Below are 18,367 nucleotides of genomic sequence, written 5' to 3' on the forward strand. Positions count from 1 at the left end.
AGTTTTTATATGATTGACAAACACAGTTTTTCAATTTTTTTAAAATGCTGTCTTTTTTTTTCTTTGCTGAGTTATCATTAATGATAGAAAATAAATGTACAGTATTTTTTGTCTTAATGTATTTGCTCCTTAATCACTTAATCACTCTTTATATGTCTGATGCATTGGTTCTCTGCTGGAAATCAATAGACTGCTTCTTCCAGGTTAGGATAAAGTTTCTGACTGACTAGATGTTGGTGCAAAGACACCAGCAATGCGTGTGCATCATAGGTTTGTCATGGTGAAGAAAAAGTCGGACTCTGTGGCACAAGTCTACATTTTCTGCTAAAAAAAAATCTGGATGTCAGATTAATAAAATCAGATATAATTTTTGCTACTGTTCAGACTCACTGATTATATGAGCCCTGAGATGTCTGAGAGCCTGATCCAACTTAAACACCACGCTGTGTGTCTGTCAGCCTGAGACGCTGAACCTTCAGCTTCAGTGGGGTCAGGAACACACATGTATGCAATGAAAGCTTTGTTTGGAGTACAGCAGCAGTCAGATGTGGCCGCTGACCCTTTGACCGGAGCACCAATTGTTTGCCTTGCCCCCCCCCCCCACCACACACACACACCCACAGCCTGACGCGACCCAGACATCCTCTATTGGACCACAAGCGACTGCGTATCACTCAGCCTTCCTAAAGTTCCACACCTATCACGGTGGTTTCTAACTGTTGTCCGTGCGCGACTGTTTCCCCGCCTGTGCGCTCACTACTCATCTCCACTCACTCATTTCCACCTGCTTTGGCTTTTTTATTTTTTTATTTTTTTTTTGGGGGGGGGGGGTACAAGTGTGTCAAAGGCTTCTGAAGTTGTGAATAATAAATGCCACCCTCTCTACCCCCACCTCCCAAAGCGCAGCCATCATTACCAAGTCAATGGAGGAAGGCAGGACGCGCTCAGCCTCTCCGGGCACCGCGCGTCAGTCTAACATCTGCAGTGACGAAGCGAAGGTGAAGTCAGTGAGTCACACGGCTGGGACGGACTAAACACACCGCCTGGGATGGCTGCGACGTTTTTGGAGAACGTGTATTATTTTCACTCAGAAGATCCCTTACGCTCTTAATAGGCGCGTCCACTCGACCAAACCATTTTGGGGGTTTTTTTTTAATTAACTTGTTCTTTAAACCCACTTTTTAAAAACAAAACAAAACTGTTTTTCTCATGAATAATTTTGCGAGAGATTCAAATTTTTTCAAACTGTAATCCTAGAAGAAAGAAAAAAAGATGGATAGTTTTATTTTTGCTTTTTTTCTGATATTTATTGACGCGACTCTTGCGCTGCGTTATGGTACGGCCAGCAATCTCCAGCCCTATATGTGAGTAGCTATTTATGTGTGCTTTTTTTCATTTCTTCTATTTTCGTTATGCACATATATTTAGGCATGCTAATTACTCTCTCCATCCTTTGTGACATGTTTTCAGTGTCTCACATTTCCTTGGTAGTCGGTCAAAGCCACCGGCTCACATGCTTGTGTAGAAACGTTTTGTCTGTTCCACAAGTATCAAACACAAACTGAATGGCAAACTGTATTAAGATGTTGTGTTTTTATCACAAGCTTTTGCAGCTTTATAGCTGGACTGACTCTATATTAGATGTTCATATATTCTAATAATTCCATGATGATGGTCTGAACATGTTCAAGTCCGTTCAAGTTCTTCTTTAGAGTACCTCAAACTGAAGAGACATACAATTATGACAAAACTTTTACATCTCTAATTAATAAATAAAGCTCTTTAATTATGAGTGCAGACTTTCATTACCTATAACAATAAGGTATTTCATAAGCACTCATGTGTACTGCTGGATGTTATAGTGATTACAATGTTTATGAGATAAGCAGCTGGATGCTGTCTTCAGATTCCTGCTGATCTCTGCATGCGGAACCTTCCTGCCAGTCCTTGGAGAATTACCAAAGTACCAAAGGAGAAAATGTTTCAAACATCATGTTGCCTTTTTTTTTTTTTTAATGACCAATGCAAAAAGAAAGAAAAACAAAACCTGTCAATGACCAGTCAGCCTCTTACCCCAAAGAGTCATTGGGTTAGAAGGATGAGACATCGAAATCTGAGCTTTCCATATTTTGCACAGAGCTTAAACTGTTAAATGTCTCCAGAAATGTGTATGGTCCACAGAATGTCAGTATGAAAATACACACCAGTAATTCTTCAGGTGAATAATGTAGGAAAAGAATTAATTTGTTTTTTAAAAATTTTCTGACCATTTAATGCTTTTGTTTCCTAGCAAACCTGGTTTCCTTCCAATTATTTTTACTTTTTTTTTTTTTTAAAGTATCCTTTCCGTTTTGCATTTGTTCATGGAAATCCTTTTTCATTTCTCACCTTGTAAAAGACATTCCCATGAGTTTAGGTTGAAGTACAGGTACTGTCTTGTAGAGGTTGAGTTCATCTTTCTGTTTAGTGTTTAAAAAAACCAGACACCATAAGCAGCCTTACACAGGTACAGACACAGGTAATGTCCTCATTAGCATTACATCATTGACAAGTACAAAATGCTCGGCACAAACTATGTCCAATGATCGCTGACATTACTATTTCTACTGCACTAATAAATTGTCAAGATGCCATTTGTATATCTGTAAAAACACTGAGGCATATTTTAACATCTTAAGTGTTTTTTTTTAACCACTGTTTTCATTCTAGGCCCAATGTATGTGTGGAGAGGGAGGTGACGCTGGTCGCCCAGAGGCAGCCATGCGTACAGGCCTTCACACGCATGGTTAAAGTGTGGAAGCAAGGTTGTGTGGGACAATCGTGGTGCATGGGATATGAGAGGAGGTGAGTAATGCCCCTCATTAAAATTTGTCTCTTTTTCCCCCTCTGCAGTCAAAATATGTGACTTCTTACAGAAACACTTCCATCCTTAAATCTAGTGGTTGTTTTTTGGCGATCAAGCTCCAGCTTGAACAAAGCATTACTTAATGGTTTGTTGTTGTCTCCTTGACTCATGTAACAAAAATAATGTATGAGAGAGGGTGCGATCCTTATTTTAACTCCACTACAAACAGGATGACATCTCACCCCCTGATCTCTGCTTTCTTCATCCCTCTTCATTTCTTTGCTCTTGTTCTGTAATCACAGCTTTGAACCTCACTCGAAGTTAAGTGCAAGGTGTAGCCCCGCTCCATCAGGGGTTACCAACTATTTCACACACATGTCTGCAGCCCACATTCCTTTGGTGGTGCAATGCTAACATTTTAAACTATCACTAAGAGCCAGTTTCAAGATTTTCTCACTGTCCTGCTCTTGCTCGCTTTCTCTGCATTATTTACTGACTGCTTTGAAGGTAACCAAGTCCACAATTACTCGCTGTAAACAAAACATGTTTCTACAATGTGTAATCAGTGTGGAGCAATGAGAAGGGTCCCAAAGTAAAGGGAGGCACTGCTCTTTAACAATCCTTCAGTCTTCCACTTTAACACAGTGGAAACGTGTTGCTTTAAAGCTTCTTAAAGGACTGGGAATCATTAGACTGGACTGTTTGTGTTTTTAGAGTTGCTGATATGCAGATCACAATGCATGGTATAATCAGTATAGCATCAACAACACAAATTACACCTCGCTGGACATCCAAAATACTTACACTCTCCTATATACTGTATATACTGTATATATATCATGACACAATATCATTTCTTCTTAAAGAAGAAATATCATTTCTTTATTGTGTGTAATCTTTATCCTGCAGAAACTCAAATTCTTTATGCAAAATAAGATTCTTTGTCTTCATTATTTTTTGCATCCCGCTGCAAAGCGGTGATGTATTGTAACTGTCAGTGATTGTGTGTCCGTCCGTCTGTCCATTTGTATGTCCACAAATATCTTTGCAACCGTTGCAGATAGAAAGATGAAACAAAAAGCACATTACTCGGGTGGCAAAGGGGATGAAAATGAGGTGATGACCTTGAGAAAACTAGGTCAAGGTCAAATTTCAACTTTTGTACACTCAGGAGCCGGATAAGATACAAAGATGAAGGAGAAGGCCAGTGTGAGTAAGACCGTAGATCAAAGCTACACTAGCTTTGGTCTTTGACCTATGCAAGTAGGTCAGGGTAAAATTTTTAATTCAGGGGTGTCGCATTGTAGTCTGTGACTGCATTGGTTATTGTTTCTTATTGTGAATAACAGTCATGATTTGATGCCTTATTTTAGTCGTCTAGTCTAGTCTAGTTTAGGCTAGTGTAGTCGTGTCTTGCCTTGTCTTCATAACAATTGATCCTCATCTTATCTGATGTTCACATTGAGGTAGCTTGTAGTACAAAATAAGCTTCTATATAACAAGATGTTTTAATAACACACCTAATCTTTCTCGTTCTAACAGGACAGCGTACTACACGGCATATAGACAAGTGTACAGGCAGGATTATCAGATGGTATACAAGTGTTGCCCTGGATGGTCTCAGCTGAATGGAGAAGCGGGTTGTCTGTATCGTAAGTATCCACAGATATTCAGATATGCAATTTTATTCTATGAAGTAAAAACATAGATCATTTATATTAAGTATGACATTGTTTGAAACAGAGAATGGAGGTGGATTTCTTTGCTGAAATGGAATATATATTTTCTCGATTCAGCAGGAGGAGGAAGTGCTTTAAACACCACCTTGGCACAAACATTTCAAATAAAAATGTTCAGGAAAAAGGTCCAAAAGGTCAAGAGGTGCTCTGCCACCCAGACTCCTCTGCAGATGTTATCAGTCAGTGCCGTGTCCACAAAACTTGTGTTGTTACAACCGTTAAGACGAGGCAAGTAGGGTAAAAAAAACCTCAAGTGTGGAAAGGCTTTAAGTGTGATCTATGGTCTTGAATGAGGTTAGAATAATAATAATAGTATCTAATAATAATAATAATAATAATAATAATAATAATAATAATAATAATAATAGTAAAAAAAAAGTGAGGTCATGTTATGACCTGTGACACGTTTTGGTGTGTGTGTGTGTGTGTGTGTGTGTGTGTGTGTGTGTATGCATAGCAGTAAATACTTCCTGCTCACGCTGTACTAATTACATAATTAACAGCCCATTCCATGTACTAGACGTGAAGGTGCCACTGCCACCTACTGTAGCTGATGTGCAATTACACTTTATTCTGGCACATCAAAAACAAATGATAGCTTTGCTGTGAATGTTCCCGGGGGTGACACGTGCCCCCCCCCCCCCAAGTCACCTCATCTAATCTCCCTTGGAGGGCGCCCCACTAGTTGAAAATCACGGTTTTACTTCAAAGTTAAGTAAAGCTCCATTAAAGCTCTCAGTCTTCACTCTCCCTGTTTGGCTGTGGTCCCATGTTGGTCTCCTGGCTCTCCTGTTTACAGCAATGCCACTTTTACAGCCAGTGATTCAGATCTTCTGGCCTGCAAACCACAGACACACCCCTGGCAAAGCCTTCCTGTGAAGACATTGTCACCTTATTGGGGACTGACAGCAGAGTTCTCACTTTTTTCTGTTGGTACCTAACCTGGAACCGACCCATCACTACTACAGTCCCATTACTCACTGGTACACATTTCTGATGAGAGGTGGCTGGGGTGGGCTGCAAGAGAAGATCTGCTGGATGTGCCTGTCATCAGAGTCTTATTATGGTATCTATGCACTTTTCAAAGAGCTCTTTGTTTCCAACAAAAATGCTGCAGTGCTAAATTATACAAGAATTATTCTTTCTGCTCCCCAATGAGCAGGGTTTGTTTTAAAACACTCACAAAGAAATGTCTCCAATAGACATTCCTCAGGACGGACCAGTGTCGGCCCCTCTGAATGTGGGGGTGCTTCTGTTTTTTATGACAATGGCTGCTCTCTTCAGTGCAAGACAGGGCTTTTATCTCTGTTACCAAAGATATGGCAGAGCTTTGAGAAGGCACAAACTAATCACCCTTTTCTCCAAGCCAGGATAAAAGGATAAAATTCAGGATAAAAGGAAGTTCACACCACAATAGTCCCTCTCCTGCTCTCTACTGTACCTCAGTCAGCACAGTGCAGTCATCCACAAGAAAAAATCTGCTCTGCAAAATGTACAGCTTTAGGAAATTCCCCCCAAAAAGGGCAGGTTGGGATGGTGGGAATGCTTTGTGCTGAGAGAGTGATTTAGTGTCTGGCACATCTGAAGTTTTTTACTCTCTTGTGTTTCTTCCTTTTGTTTGTGTGAGTGTTCCCTCGTAAAATTTCAGTGTCAGGCAATTAGACGAATGATTTATGGTTTTTGTGAGGGGAAGAGAGGGTCTAATCTTGTTGTTGATACGGTACACACAGCAGCAGGACAGATTTTGAAATTTGGGTTGCAAGTTTGCCCTTCCTCTTTATAAAACCATCAGTCATGAATGGCCCCAGTTGTTGCTTTCCTCCACTCTTTCCCTGCTACAATTAGTCGTGAAAGACTATACTATCGGAATGCAATAGTCTCCTTAGTTCCATTTGTTCTTCCACTGCTTTTACTGTCTTCCCCTTGTTTACCACACATGTACAACCAGGCTACTGTCATCCCTCTGAAACATTATGAGTTTGAAATTCTATTTTTTTCATAAATACTTATGCTTTCCAGTAATAAACACTGCACAAAATGAGGAGTAAGAGCTCTGCAGTTCATTCACTGCGTGCATCTACTCATCTGCAGACAATTAAATAATGATTGAACTCCATCATCGGTTACAAATGAACACCTTCATTCAGTTTATAAAATATTAAGCGGGCGTTACAGTTGCTGTGTCCCACATGTCAGACATCTAGTTTTTTCATCTCTTGTCGCTGAACCAAAGATAGTCAGTAGTCTTAGATCCAAATCTTTTTGAAAGTTTTTTACAATATTGTTAGTGCCTTCTTGTCTACTGAAAGGTGACTTTTGTGTGTTTTGTAAAGGCTCCAATTGGCTGGATAACTGTTTGGTGTTCCTGAAAGTAAAGGGCTCCTGACTTTTTGGCAGAAACTTCCTCCACTTAAATGTTTGGAGGACCGCTCAATCATTGAGTTCAACCTCTTACCCCAGCAAGCAGCCACGGGCCAGTTGAGGACATACAGGGTTGTTACGAATGGAAACAAGTAGTTATTTTGATTGACGGCCACAATTAGCTTTGTGACAAAGGTTGAAGGACAATTGGCTTCTCCAGTTTGTTGTTCTTGTTAAATACTGAATAGGAACGGGCTCCCATCTTATGGCGGGATGCAGGCATGGGAGTGTAGCTGCATGTGAAACGGGCTCAGTGGTCAGAAAAGAGGAAATGGTACATGGGTGGTCTGTGTGTGTGTGTGTGTGTGTGTGTTTGTGTGTGTGCGTGTGCGTGTCCAGCTGAATGCAAACAAACATGGAATCAGACACACAAAAACACAGGCAGGAAAGCAACCAAATGAAACTGCATCATGGTACATTTTATTCCAACAGTGGTGCAGTAAATAGTTTGGTCTGTCACATCACTGTCTCTGGTCACAGAGACATTTTGCAGTAGATTTAGGGAGCAGCATTGGCAAAGTTATTAAAGTCATTTTGAGTCTGGTGAATAAACATGATTCAGCAAATCACATGACCTTATTTTCCAGTGTCAGGTGTGAGATTGTGATTGTAGCTGCGTAGAAAAAGGCCAAGCTAGCCAACGTGATCATCAGTCGATGGCAAAGTGGTCTCAAGCCCTTTTTAAGAGCCCCTGTACGTTTTTGCTAAGAACAAATTCTTCTGCTCCTTTCAGTAACGTCCATGTTAAAAGGAGAGAATATCATCAAGGTTCATGTGTGAATATGTGCACAAATTAAAATTATATTTCAGTCTATTCCAAGCAGTTGTGTTTGTGTAAGAAAACAGCATTTTCGTATTGCTGCCAGACATGAAGGAACCTCTGTTATATTGGAGCAAAGGAAATAGAGTGGACAAAGTTTTTTTTCTCACAGGAATGCGTGTAACTAGTCTGACAGTATGATATATGGTGCAAAGAATAGCTCAGATATTCTAATTGCATGGTCTTCCCAAGAAATAATTTTTTTTTTTTTTTGCTAAGCATTATTTTACCTGTTTTGTAACAGAATCTAGTTTAAACAGTGTTTTAAGTCTTTCAAAGAAACCTGTCAGGAATCATCTGAAATTGCTTGCCTCAGTTTCCCAGGAATTCTTTGAAATGACACGTTCTTCTACATAGCAAAACATGATTTGTTGCCTCAAACTACAGTGTTCGGCTCCACATGTACCAATTATGGGGGCTTGAGCTCAGGCCTTTGTGTCTGTGATGTGCCCTAAATGTGGTCTCCCCCAGGGTCACACTCTGGGGGTTAAAGAGATCAGCAGATCCTAAACAAACACGGGGCTGCCCCTGTGACGATGTGGTCATCCCCTTCAGAAGCAATAAGGCTGAGACCTGCTCGTAGGTTTTAATTTTCTCGCCGTGAGTCGCTGGCCCCTGCTCTTTCTGTCTCTTCTGTGGAAGCAGCTAATCCTCTCAGAGGAGGCGTCTTTGTGACAGACTGGAGGCATTCGCAGCAGCAGACGAGAGGTAGTTTTATGCCATGCTGGATGCCACATTAAGAAATTATTTCAGGGAAGATTAAGCTGAGTGAGGGGCTCAGTATGGGGGCAGACCAAAAATGCCCTGGTTAGCTGCCAACAATCCTGCGTCTAACATCTCAGAAGGGGGAAAGCACATTCCCCCGTCGATCATTAGCTGTGCTATCATGGAGTGACTGTGAAACAATGCTGCTGGTAATTTAGTTCATTTTGATTCCAAAATAAATTTTGTATATCCTTTTAATTTGATCACTCACAGCTGGTGGTGAAAAAACAATCCAAAAAGTCTTTGACCTGGACCAGTGAAAAGGTCTTTTTATTGGTAACCTATTATTGGTAAAGGTCAGAGGTCAGATACAGTCATGAGGATCTGAGGCTGGCAAGATTTAGGTACAATTAGAAGAACTGTGTTTGGCTGTGTTCAACAGGTTACTTCAATCAGAATACAGTTATGGCTGAAATAACAATTATCATTTATTACATCAGAAGGTATTTGATCATTAGGCTGTCACAAAGTCTTTGGTGCTTACACTCTTGAGGAGATTTAGACCCCTTGAGATGCTGGGCACCGGTGGTGATGGCTGATAATGGCTGAATTTGATGATTGGTGAAATTTGTGACTCGATTGTACGCTAACATGCAGGTGGAAGGTACACGTCATAGCAGCATGAAGGAATTAGAGCCATGGGGAGAATCATGTGTAAAAAGACAGCAGCAGGACGATTGGCTAACAATCAGATCTATGGTGGTGGTAATCATCATAAGAGGAACTTAGTATGATGAAGATAGTCGAAGTCTGAATTGACATTAAGACTATGTATTATAAAATATTATATTGTGATAAAATAGTGTTTTTCAAAAATTAACATCTGCTAGGTGTGAATGAACCCAACCTCTGATTTTTGCTGGTGTGTGCGTGTGTGTGTTTTATTTTGCTGTGGTCTCCCCGGATGGTCCAGCTGTGGAGCAGGTGTCTGAGGTCGGGGCCAGATGACTTGAAGTGGATGTTTAGACTGTGACTGAAACAACTCAGAGACATTGATGACATGACTTCAGCTCATCTGTTTCTATTACGAGACCTCGTCTTTTCCTGTCCTTTGTCTGGAAACGTTATGTAATACCTCCTGGTCATGATGCTGTGTGTCCTTCAATCACCACCTCCCCCCCCCAGCTCATTACTAAGAAGAGGACCTGGAGTGAAATTTTGTATTTGTCTAATGGGAGTAATACCTGTTTTAAATGACCAACGGATCAGCCAAAGCAAATAGACGTTGCCACACAAATCAATATAAATAAAGGTGATAAATCAGGTGATAGTTAGCATTTTTTCTGATAAATAATTTAAGTGTGAACTTATTTATCAAAATTCTTTATTAATTTTTTAAAAAGTTTTAGATCCTAGGTATTTGATGTACTTTAAAGGTAAAAAGAAAATAGTGGGAGTGAAGCATGAACACATAAATAAATGTGACTTTGAAATTGCAGAAAAATATTAGAGCAGAGAATATAGTTTAGTATACTTTATAAGATACGTTATAAGATGATGTCAGTATGACCATAAATATTACAAGAAGTTACAGCAGGAGAGATACAACATTGGCTGCAGAGTCTCAGGTGGTAGAGGAGGTCGTCCAATGATTCTAGGATTGGTGGTTTGAATCCCGCTCCCCCCATCGTCTGTCCCTGTGTCCTTGGGAATTTTACTCTTCTTGCCTCTAGTGAGGAACTCGCTGGTCTTTGAATGTGTGTAAGTGTTCCGGTGGCGGTCGGAGTAGGTTACCATCACCAAGTATGAATGAGGAATGAATGAATAATGGAATGACTGGGAGTCTCTTAAATAAAGTGCTATACAAATCAAATCCATTATTATTATTATTATTATTATTATTATTATTATTATTATTATTATTATTATTATTATTATTATTATTATTATTATTATTATTATTATTATTATTATTATTATTATTATTATTATTATTAACATTGACCTGAATTCTGTAGAGAGGGACTGACCTATAAATTCCCGATAAGATTAGTTTTTGCTGTCTCGGTGTCCACATGCTGCCAATCTGACAGAGAAATAACAGTCATCAGTCGTGTGGATCCGTCATCATTGAACGCTGTGCTCCGCTCGGGAGAGGACAAACAACAGGCTGCCTCAAACAGCTGTGTGTCGCTTCTCTGTTATATTAGCAGCAGGACCTCAACACACATAAAACGACTGTGCCTGTACTTTATGTGAGAGCCTGTCATGATTAATGTGAGTGTTGCGGTGGATTCACATGTTCTGAGCTACACGGTGGCTCTTACTGTTTATGTGAGTTGGATTCTTTGAATTTCATGTCTTAACTAGCGAGAGCAGTTTGACTCACAGGGATTTATGGACACAGGGCCGCTGGCTCCAGGAGATGGATGAGCCACGCTCACTTCCGAGGGTCACTGATTTTATCCGATGCTTCAATCATGCACATCTGTATGATTGCTTTTTGTGGAATCTGATCAATGTTCAGTCAATCAATCAAGGTCACTCTCAGGCAATTTTCAGGGACTTTACAGGAAAGGAGCAGCTGTTACTGCCACTCACACTAAACACTATGATTCACCAAAATGGTGTCTAGCAATTTCTTTCACTTGGCCAAAAGCCTTGTCTGTTCAAAGAGAGCCAAGTGTTGGATTCCTCTTACATTGGTTAGTGTGAATGGAGGAACATCAAGGTTCCTCTTCAGTCTGGAGCTAACAGGCCGGTGATAAGGCCCAGATAGAAAGAGTTCTGTGTTTGAAACTGTTGACATTTCTTGACAGCAGCCAGGTGTCTGTGCTTCACTCACTAATTTCTTTAACACATTTCTGTCCACATCACGCAGCGGTGTGTAGCTACGGAGTGTGTTTCAACGGGGGCCACTGTCGGGAGGGATCCAGCCAGCTTTGTGACTGTCCTCCAGGGTTCAATGGACCCAGCTGCCAGTATGGTGAGTAGGAACATCCTGAGTCACGTCCAGGATCTGCTCTGCTTCTCCTCCCTGTATTTTCTAGTCATCATGTTAGAAGAGCATATTGGAGTAGAAAATTACTGTTTAACTATACAGTGTTATGGAATTATAACTAAGTTTATAATTTTAAAAATATCTACAATAGAAGAATCCTAAAATCATCCTCACAGTCTGATGGAAACTGATGCCAGTTTGCCTTCAGATCAAAAACTGGCAAAATCCAGCTTTTTCCCGCAGCTGTGGCTCTGATCCTTTGAGGATCCCGTCTGAGGGTTCCTGCTGACCACCTTTGTAATGAACGAGACTCTCCTCACATCAGCAGTGTGCTTTTAACCACCAGCCAAATATTTTATCAGTGAATCCATTGTTGGATTTGAGCTGTTGAAGTAAAACAGTAGATGCGTTTGTTGTTTTTTTCTGATAAGACCACTCAACAGGAAATTCCTTACAGTGTAATTTTTTTTTTTTTCTGCCAGAATCATCGACTCTCCCTCTAAAGTTATGAACTCTGACATGAATCAATTCAACATTGAGTACAAATCAAAATCATACATTATTCTGATGTGACTTTTGGACCTCTGGCAAGCATCCAGAAAAGAAGTTTAGTTTTAACCACCCGACCTTTATCCCCTAACACCTTTCAGCGTGCTATATGTTCATTACCTCCGCAGTAATTTTTGGACTTGTGATCAAGCCTTTAGAAACCCAGCAGTGACAGCACCCTCTAGATGACCAGAGCTCTCTGTGGTAGCTTAGCTGACCTGGCTTACTCTTCATTACTTCATGCTTGAGTGAAAGTCTTAATAACAAGTAGAAAATATCCCCAAACAATCTTTAAAACAGAAATGATGGATTTACGTCATACAAAAACAGTTTCACTCTACAAGAACTGTAGGAACACCTGTGCAAGGGTTGAGTTATTATAACATTCTATCATTTGAACAAGGACTATACATCATTACATTACATTCACTATTACAGCTTAGAGTTATGTTCAATTATCAAATGTCAACGTTGTTGACGTGTTAACGTGTCCTATGTGTCTTTTGGATAATTTTTTTTATCCAAACATGACTGAGTTTTTGTGTAATTAATTACAGTAATCCCTCGCGCATTTGCGCATCAACACACGCAACTTCACCTCATGGCACATTTTTAGTAGGTAGTCACATGATACTGTACGCGCATTCTATTGGCTGACGGCATCCGGAAGTGCGTTACGTTTCCGTGAGTCTCTGAAGGCAGAGCACTTCTGTGAGACACAAAAGTGCTTTAAAAAGTCGATAAGAGAGTGGGAAAAGGTAATAAAGATAGAAGGGAGTTTAATATCAGTATGGGGAGGGTTCATAAATGTTTAAATTACCATAAATAATAAGATAAATTGTTTGTCACTATATCGCGGAATTCCTTATTCGCGTGAGGTTCCTGGAACGCATTAACTGTGAGTAACGAGGGTGTACGGTGTAGCAAACACGAACACACATCTGAACACTTTGACCTGTGTGTAGGCAGGAGTTAGCTGGAGCCCAACACTGTCAAGCATGTGACATCTGACCCGCCACACCGACCCTCACACACAGAACCCCTGGGTGATATTACAGATCTCAATACAGACATGCCTCTAGACTCTGTGTGAACATTCCCTTCAGTTCCCAGATATATCCGATTGTATCACAGTGTAGTGCACACAGGGGGAAACAATCTGTCGAAATTATTAAGATTCTGATGAACTCCTAAACCTGAGGTGATGAGATGGAGAATCTTAAGCCTCACATCCAGATTATATCAGTAGTCAAAATTGTAATTAGTCCAATTCTCACCTCTGAGGCACTGATAAACATCTCTGCCCATCAGTAGTAAATGACAAACATATGAGTGAAATAGTCTGTCACCAGTGATCTTTGTTTTTCAGTGACACGAAGCAGACAGTTTCCTCATAAACTGCTTGGACATTTCCTCCTGTGTGCCGTCAGAATGTTGTTGCATCAGTGTCGGGGCAGAAAAACCGCTTTTCTAAGATAGGATAACATAATAAAGATCAGTTCTTCTTCTCTTCTGAACAGTCCTACGGTTAAACAGATCTGTAATATTATATTTAGTCAAATCATTTGTTTCTTTATCGCACGTTTCTTTAGAAAACACAGACCACTTTCAAAACCTTCTGTTGCCACATTATAGAACTCAAATAACACATAAATACTGGAAGATAAAGTCTGCGGGTGAAGCTCATGGTCTAACCGCCGCACTCACAGTCGGGGTTCTGGTGCTGTTTGCACCTCCTTGTAAAGGTGCAAACAGTCCTGAAAGTCTAACACTAAAACCAGTCCTCTTGATGTGGGAGCACGTTGGAAGAGGACAAAATGTGCTGAAACACCCCCAGGACTCTTCTTTTCTCCTTTTATACTCATCACTACTTTAAATATCTTCCTTTTCCATTCATCTTTCTGCAGCCCCAGAGGTACGATGTTTGGTATCAGATACAGCATCAACAGCCCCCTTCCCTTCTCACACATTGACATCCGCCACTATTGTTCTGCATTGGGAATGATAGGTGTCACTAGTGGGCACCTAAGGGGCCCTCCCCGGTGCAGAGCTATGCAGCAGACCCCCACTCCCTGACCCTCCCTCTATTGGAGCCTATCAGTCCGTAAACTTCTCTGGCAGTTATACTGCCCTGTGATTGTCATAGAAAGGGCTGCTAGATGAAGGGTGTGGGGGCCACTGGTGAACCCACCTGACCTCAGGCAACATTATGAAGATGGAATTCTTTCTCAGGAATACACAAACAGCTGTCACAGTTTTTAGGACTTGCGTGTCCCAAATAAAGGTTACATCAGAGATGAAGAATACCTGCAGGCAACAACACTGAGCCAGTGGTGGCTGTGATGGTTGGTTCAGCCATTATAGGGACAATCTTGCACAGTTATTATTTATTTATTCATTTGATACTCTAAATGAACCATGTAAAATAAAGTAATATAAATATACATTTGATGCATTGCACCACAGTTATAATGCATCAAATGCAGATCACAAATTTTGTATCACCAACGTTTTTGAACCCTGAATGAATTTAGTTTAATTTAATTTAACGTTTATCTAATCAGGCAGGTCAGTTCCTACTTCCAGTGTTGACCTGGCCAAAAGGCAGCGTAAGAGGACTTGCATTAAAGCAATAAAAACAAAACCAACACAACATCATTCACACAGAAAACACAATACACAACCAACACAAGGAGAGATGTTAAAACTAAGTGGCTAAATGAGTGCTAACCTTGTTAGTGGAGGATGTGATGGAGGACCAACGGGCAGATCCACATCCCCTCATCATCTAATGTTAGCATTCCTGCTGCGATGTCGCTGGCAGCTTTTTTGATGTTTGCTATAACAATAGGTTTGTGCGTTTAAGTCATTTAAAGGGGAAATTAGTGTTCTCTGAAGCTGTTTTGTCAGCACTGGGTCAGAGCAATGTGTAAAGCTATAATTACTGTGTGTTTTGTGTTTGTGACTCATCTCTGTGATAAAGTGAGGACCGCTGCCCTCAGGCTTGTCTCGTCCTTTCAGAGACGATAAATGAGTCCCCTGCCCTGTGTTCATTCTTTCCAAACCCTGTTACCTCCTTACAGTAGAACAGATCCTCTAAAGATTACGTGAAGCTGGCATGACTGATGGAGACCTCTCAGTACGAGTCAGGGTACTTGTGTAAATAACATTCAATAAGTGCTCGAAGGTTCTGACAAGAAAACAGAATGAGGTTATTTTTTCCTCATCCTTTTTCCTTCTGTTCTCTTTAGAGAAATATTTTAATTTTATATTTTCTGGTTACACAGCTCAGTGAAAGATTCAACCGCTTTGCCCTCATATTTGTATAATTTACTTATCAATTAATCTAGTGGACATAGTAGATAAAGGGTGACCCTTTCCTGTAGCTGAGTACCTGTGCATATACAAAGATCTCTGGAGACCTTTTTAAATCCTCTTTCTTGTCAACATCCAGTGGGATTTAGACACTCGGTGCCTGATGCACTCTGGATCCAGCCTGTCAGCAGGAGACAAGTGGTATCCTCTGGGATCAACAGCTTCCAAGGCTTTTAGACCTCTGGCAGGGCAGATGTCTTCATACCAGCTGACATCTGGGCTCAGCTGCAGACAAAAGACAAATGGGTAGACAGAAAGGCAGGCAGACAATTTCTGTAACACGAAACTTCATCGTCATAGTTAAAGAATCTTTAAGTTACATTTCAATCTCCCCAATGTGTCTGGTCTTGAACTAAAAAGTCAATTGAAAAATTTCTATAATACATAATACTGAGGGGGAAAATTCTCTTAATGCAATGTTCCTTTCCCAGTTTTGGCTTGTTTTTACTTGACTTTGTTTGGTGATCCCACTCTGAGAAATGTTTTGCTGAATGAACTATCGTTCTTTTTTTTTTAAAAAATTTTTCTCATTTATTTGTTCATTCTAAATTCTTTCTGGACCATCTATTAGCTTGTTGACCGACTAATGATGATCATTATCATTATTTTGTAATGGTCCCAGGCCCATGCCTCATATCTCAAACAACAGTGGTGACCTGTCCAAAACTTTAGGTCAGTGCAAATATCATGTAAAATAAATGTCAACTTACATTAATTCATACTCTACAATTGCAATTGTCTCAAATAAAGCTCTTTGTTTGATTTACCCTCGTTTTATATACATATAAATATAATAAACTGATCTTGGAATCGGATATATTCCTGGAATAAAACTCACGTACTGCTAAAAGCCATCCATCCATCCATCCATCCATCCATCCATCCATCCATCCATCCATCCATCCATCCATCCATCTATCCATCCATCCATCCATCCATCCATCCATCCATCCATCTATCCATCCATCCATTTTCTTCCGCTTTATCCGCCGCAGCAGGTCACGGGGAGCTGAAGCCTATCCCAGCTCGCATAGACCAGTCTCTAGTTATTCCAGAAATATCTGATATAGAATTGAAAGGGACATTTTGTGTTAAGAACATCACCTGTTGGATTCTTACCAATAACAGTCATGTCATATAATCCATAAATATTATTGTAGAAATATGATGATATATTCAGGTTTTTGTGATGCTGATCATCAGCTCATAAGAAGGATCTGTGCATCCTAAAGAAGGATGCAGAGGTCACATGATAGACAGCGACATACTCAAGTGCAACCTTTAGGCAAGTCTACTCAGCTTTTCTTGTTTTTGTATATTTGTATATGTCTATATAGTATATTGCATTACAGAGCAAAATATGGTTCATCTACTTCCTTTAAAACTTGTAACATATGATGCTTGGAAATACAGAAAGTGCTTGCAATAAACTAAAACATTAAAGTATAATAATATAAAATAATATAAAATATAGAAGATTGCATCGGTCTCTGTCTGTTCGCCTTTCCTCCTGTACATTTGTGAAAGCCTTATTTTTGACGTATCAGTATAATTTATATATTTTTTATTTTAAGAAGTAGGTGGGAGGCCAAACTTTTATTTGGCAGTAATTTGTTCTGACTGCTGTTTGGCAACACTCTGCATATTCTGGTTTTATCTAAGACTATCACTGAGAAGCTGCATTCATGCTAGCATGGTTTCAAGATCGGAACACCAGCCCTGGGCCTATTGTAGGGTTTCATTGTTTTTGTTAAAGACCACTTGTTGAGTCGCTCAGAATCTTTAAAGCCAAGATTTGAACCCGGATTTAGGGATAGCTATGGAACATTAGTTTTATTTTAGCTGATCACCTGCATCTGACTTCTAGCTGTTTCCTCTAGTCTTTTAAAAATAACCTAAAATTGGTGATGTTAATTGGAAAATAACTTTATAATACACATCACTGGATAATTATAAACATTTAATTTATTTCTCCCATTTTTCATTTTTTTCTTTCAAGATGGCAGGTGAGGCCGTGCCTCATCTGCCTCCCCCCATCGCACGTCACTGATCTTAACACAGGGATGCATTTGGTGACTTTGGATGTTCTTCCTCTCCTCTGCCTCTCATTGCTGTCCTGTTTTTGTATTACTTTAGGCTGTAACCTTTTGTCATCCCTTCTCTCACCTCACACATCTAACACAGTAAATTAATTTAAAGCAAGTCATGGGGAATTCTTAACTCATCCTTGTTTGTTGACTCGTGATAAATGCTGTGTGTATATCTTTACTGTTCACCAACATGTTTTTCCTTCAGCCATTACATGCCTGTCATGGATGCAAGATTTATCCTGTCTTAGTCATGGTTGCCACTGTAACACATTTTGGTAATACATGACCAGAAACGTGGTTTTTCATGCCTCCAAGAAGTTGAATCTGTCATTCATACATTTAGTTGTATGTTAGGCTTCTTGGACATTGCTTCTTGACTGGGGTTTTTCTCTTTAAATACGACAGCAGTATGATGTTTCTTATTTTTCAGCCTTACAAAGATGAAACACACCTTTGGTTACAGTAGTTTAGTGTCACTGTGTGCTGAGTGAAGCTGATTTATGTAACAATGGTGACTTTAGTGCTCTCCCTCTGCACTGTAGGAGAACAGAGTGGTTAGAGGTCAAGCCAACATGTGGCTCCTGGTTGTGCAACTTTAGAGGCAGCAATGGTAATGAACATGATCTAAACCTATAGAAAAATGTGTGTTAACAACTATCATCACTGCTGCTTCTCAAGCCGTGTACAGACTGACAGTGACAGGAGGCAGCGCAGATGGTGTTTGTGATGTTTAAAGGATGCAGGTCTACAAGGGACCGAGTTGTAAAAGAGAACATCGTTTTAGCATCTGGTGAAGTCATTTCACACATGCTGCTCACTCTG

The 18,367-nt window shown here is 40.1% G+C and overlaps 1 protein-coding gene across 1 annotated transcript in view; it reads left to right on the forward strand.

Moving 5' to 3' along the window:
- The first annotated feature begins 974 nt into the window (after positions 1 to 974).
- megf6b (multiple EGF-like-domains 6b) overlaps positions 975 to 18,367 on the forward strand; it is a 53,609-nt gene continuing 36,216 nt past the window's right edge. Inside the window, exons 1-4 of the mRNA XM_068314431.1 lie at positions 975 to 1,364; positions 2,710 to 2,844; positions 4,388 to 4,497; positions 11,412 to 11,516. Of these exons, the coding sequence (XP_068170532.1) occupies positions 1,273 to 1,364; positions 2,710 to 2,844; positions 4,388 to 4,497; positions 11,412 to 11,516 (442 nt within the window). The 5' untranslated portion in view covers positions 975 to 1,272. The remainder of the gene's footprint in view (positions 1,365 to 2,709; positions 2,845 to 4,387; positions 4,498 to 11,411; positions 11,517 to 18,367) is intronic.

The sequence above is a fragment of the Antennarius striatus genome, chromosome 5 (genome assembly GCF_040054535.1).
Source record: "Antennarius striatus isolate MH-2024 chromosome 5, ASM4005453v1, whole genome shotgun sequence".
Taxonomy (NCBI): Eukaryota; Metazoa; Chordata; class Actinopteri; order Lophiiformes; family Antennariidae; genus Antennarius; species Antennarius striatus.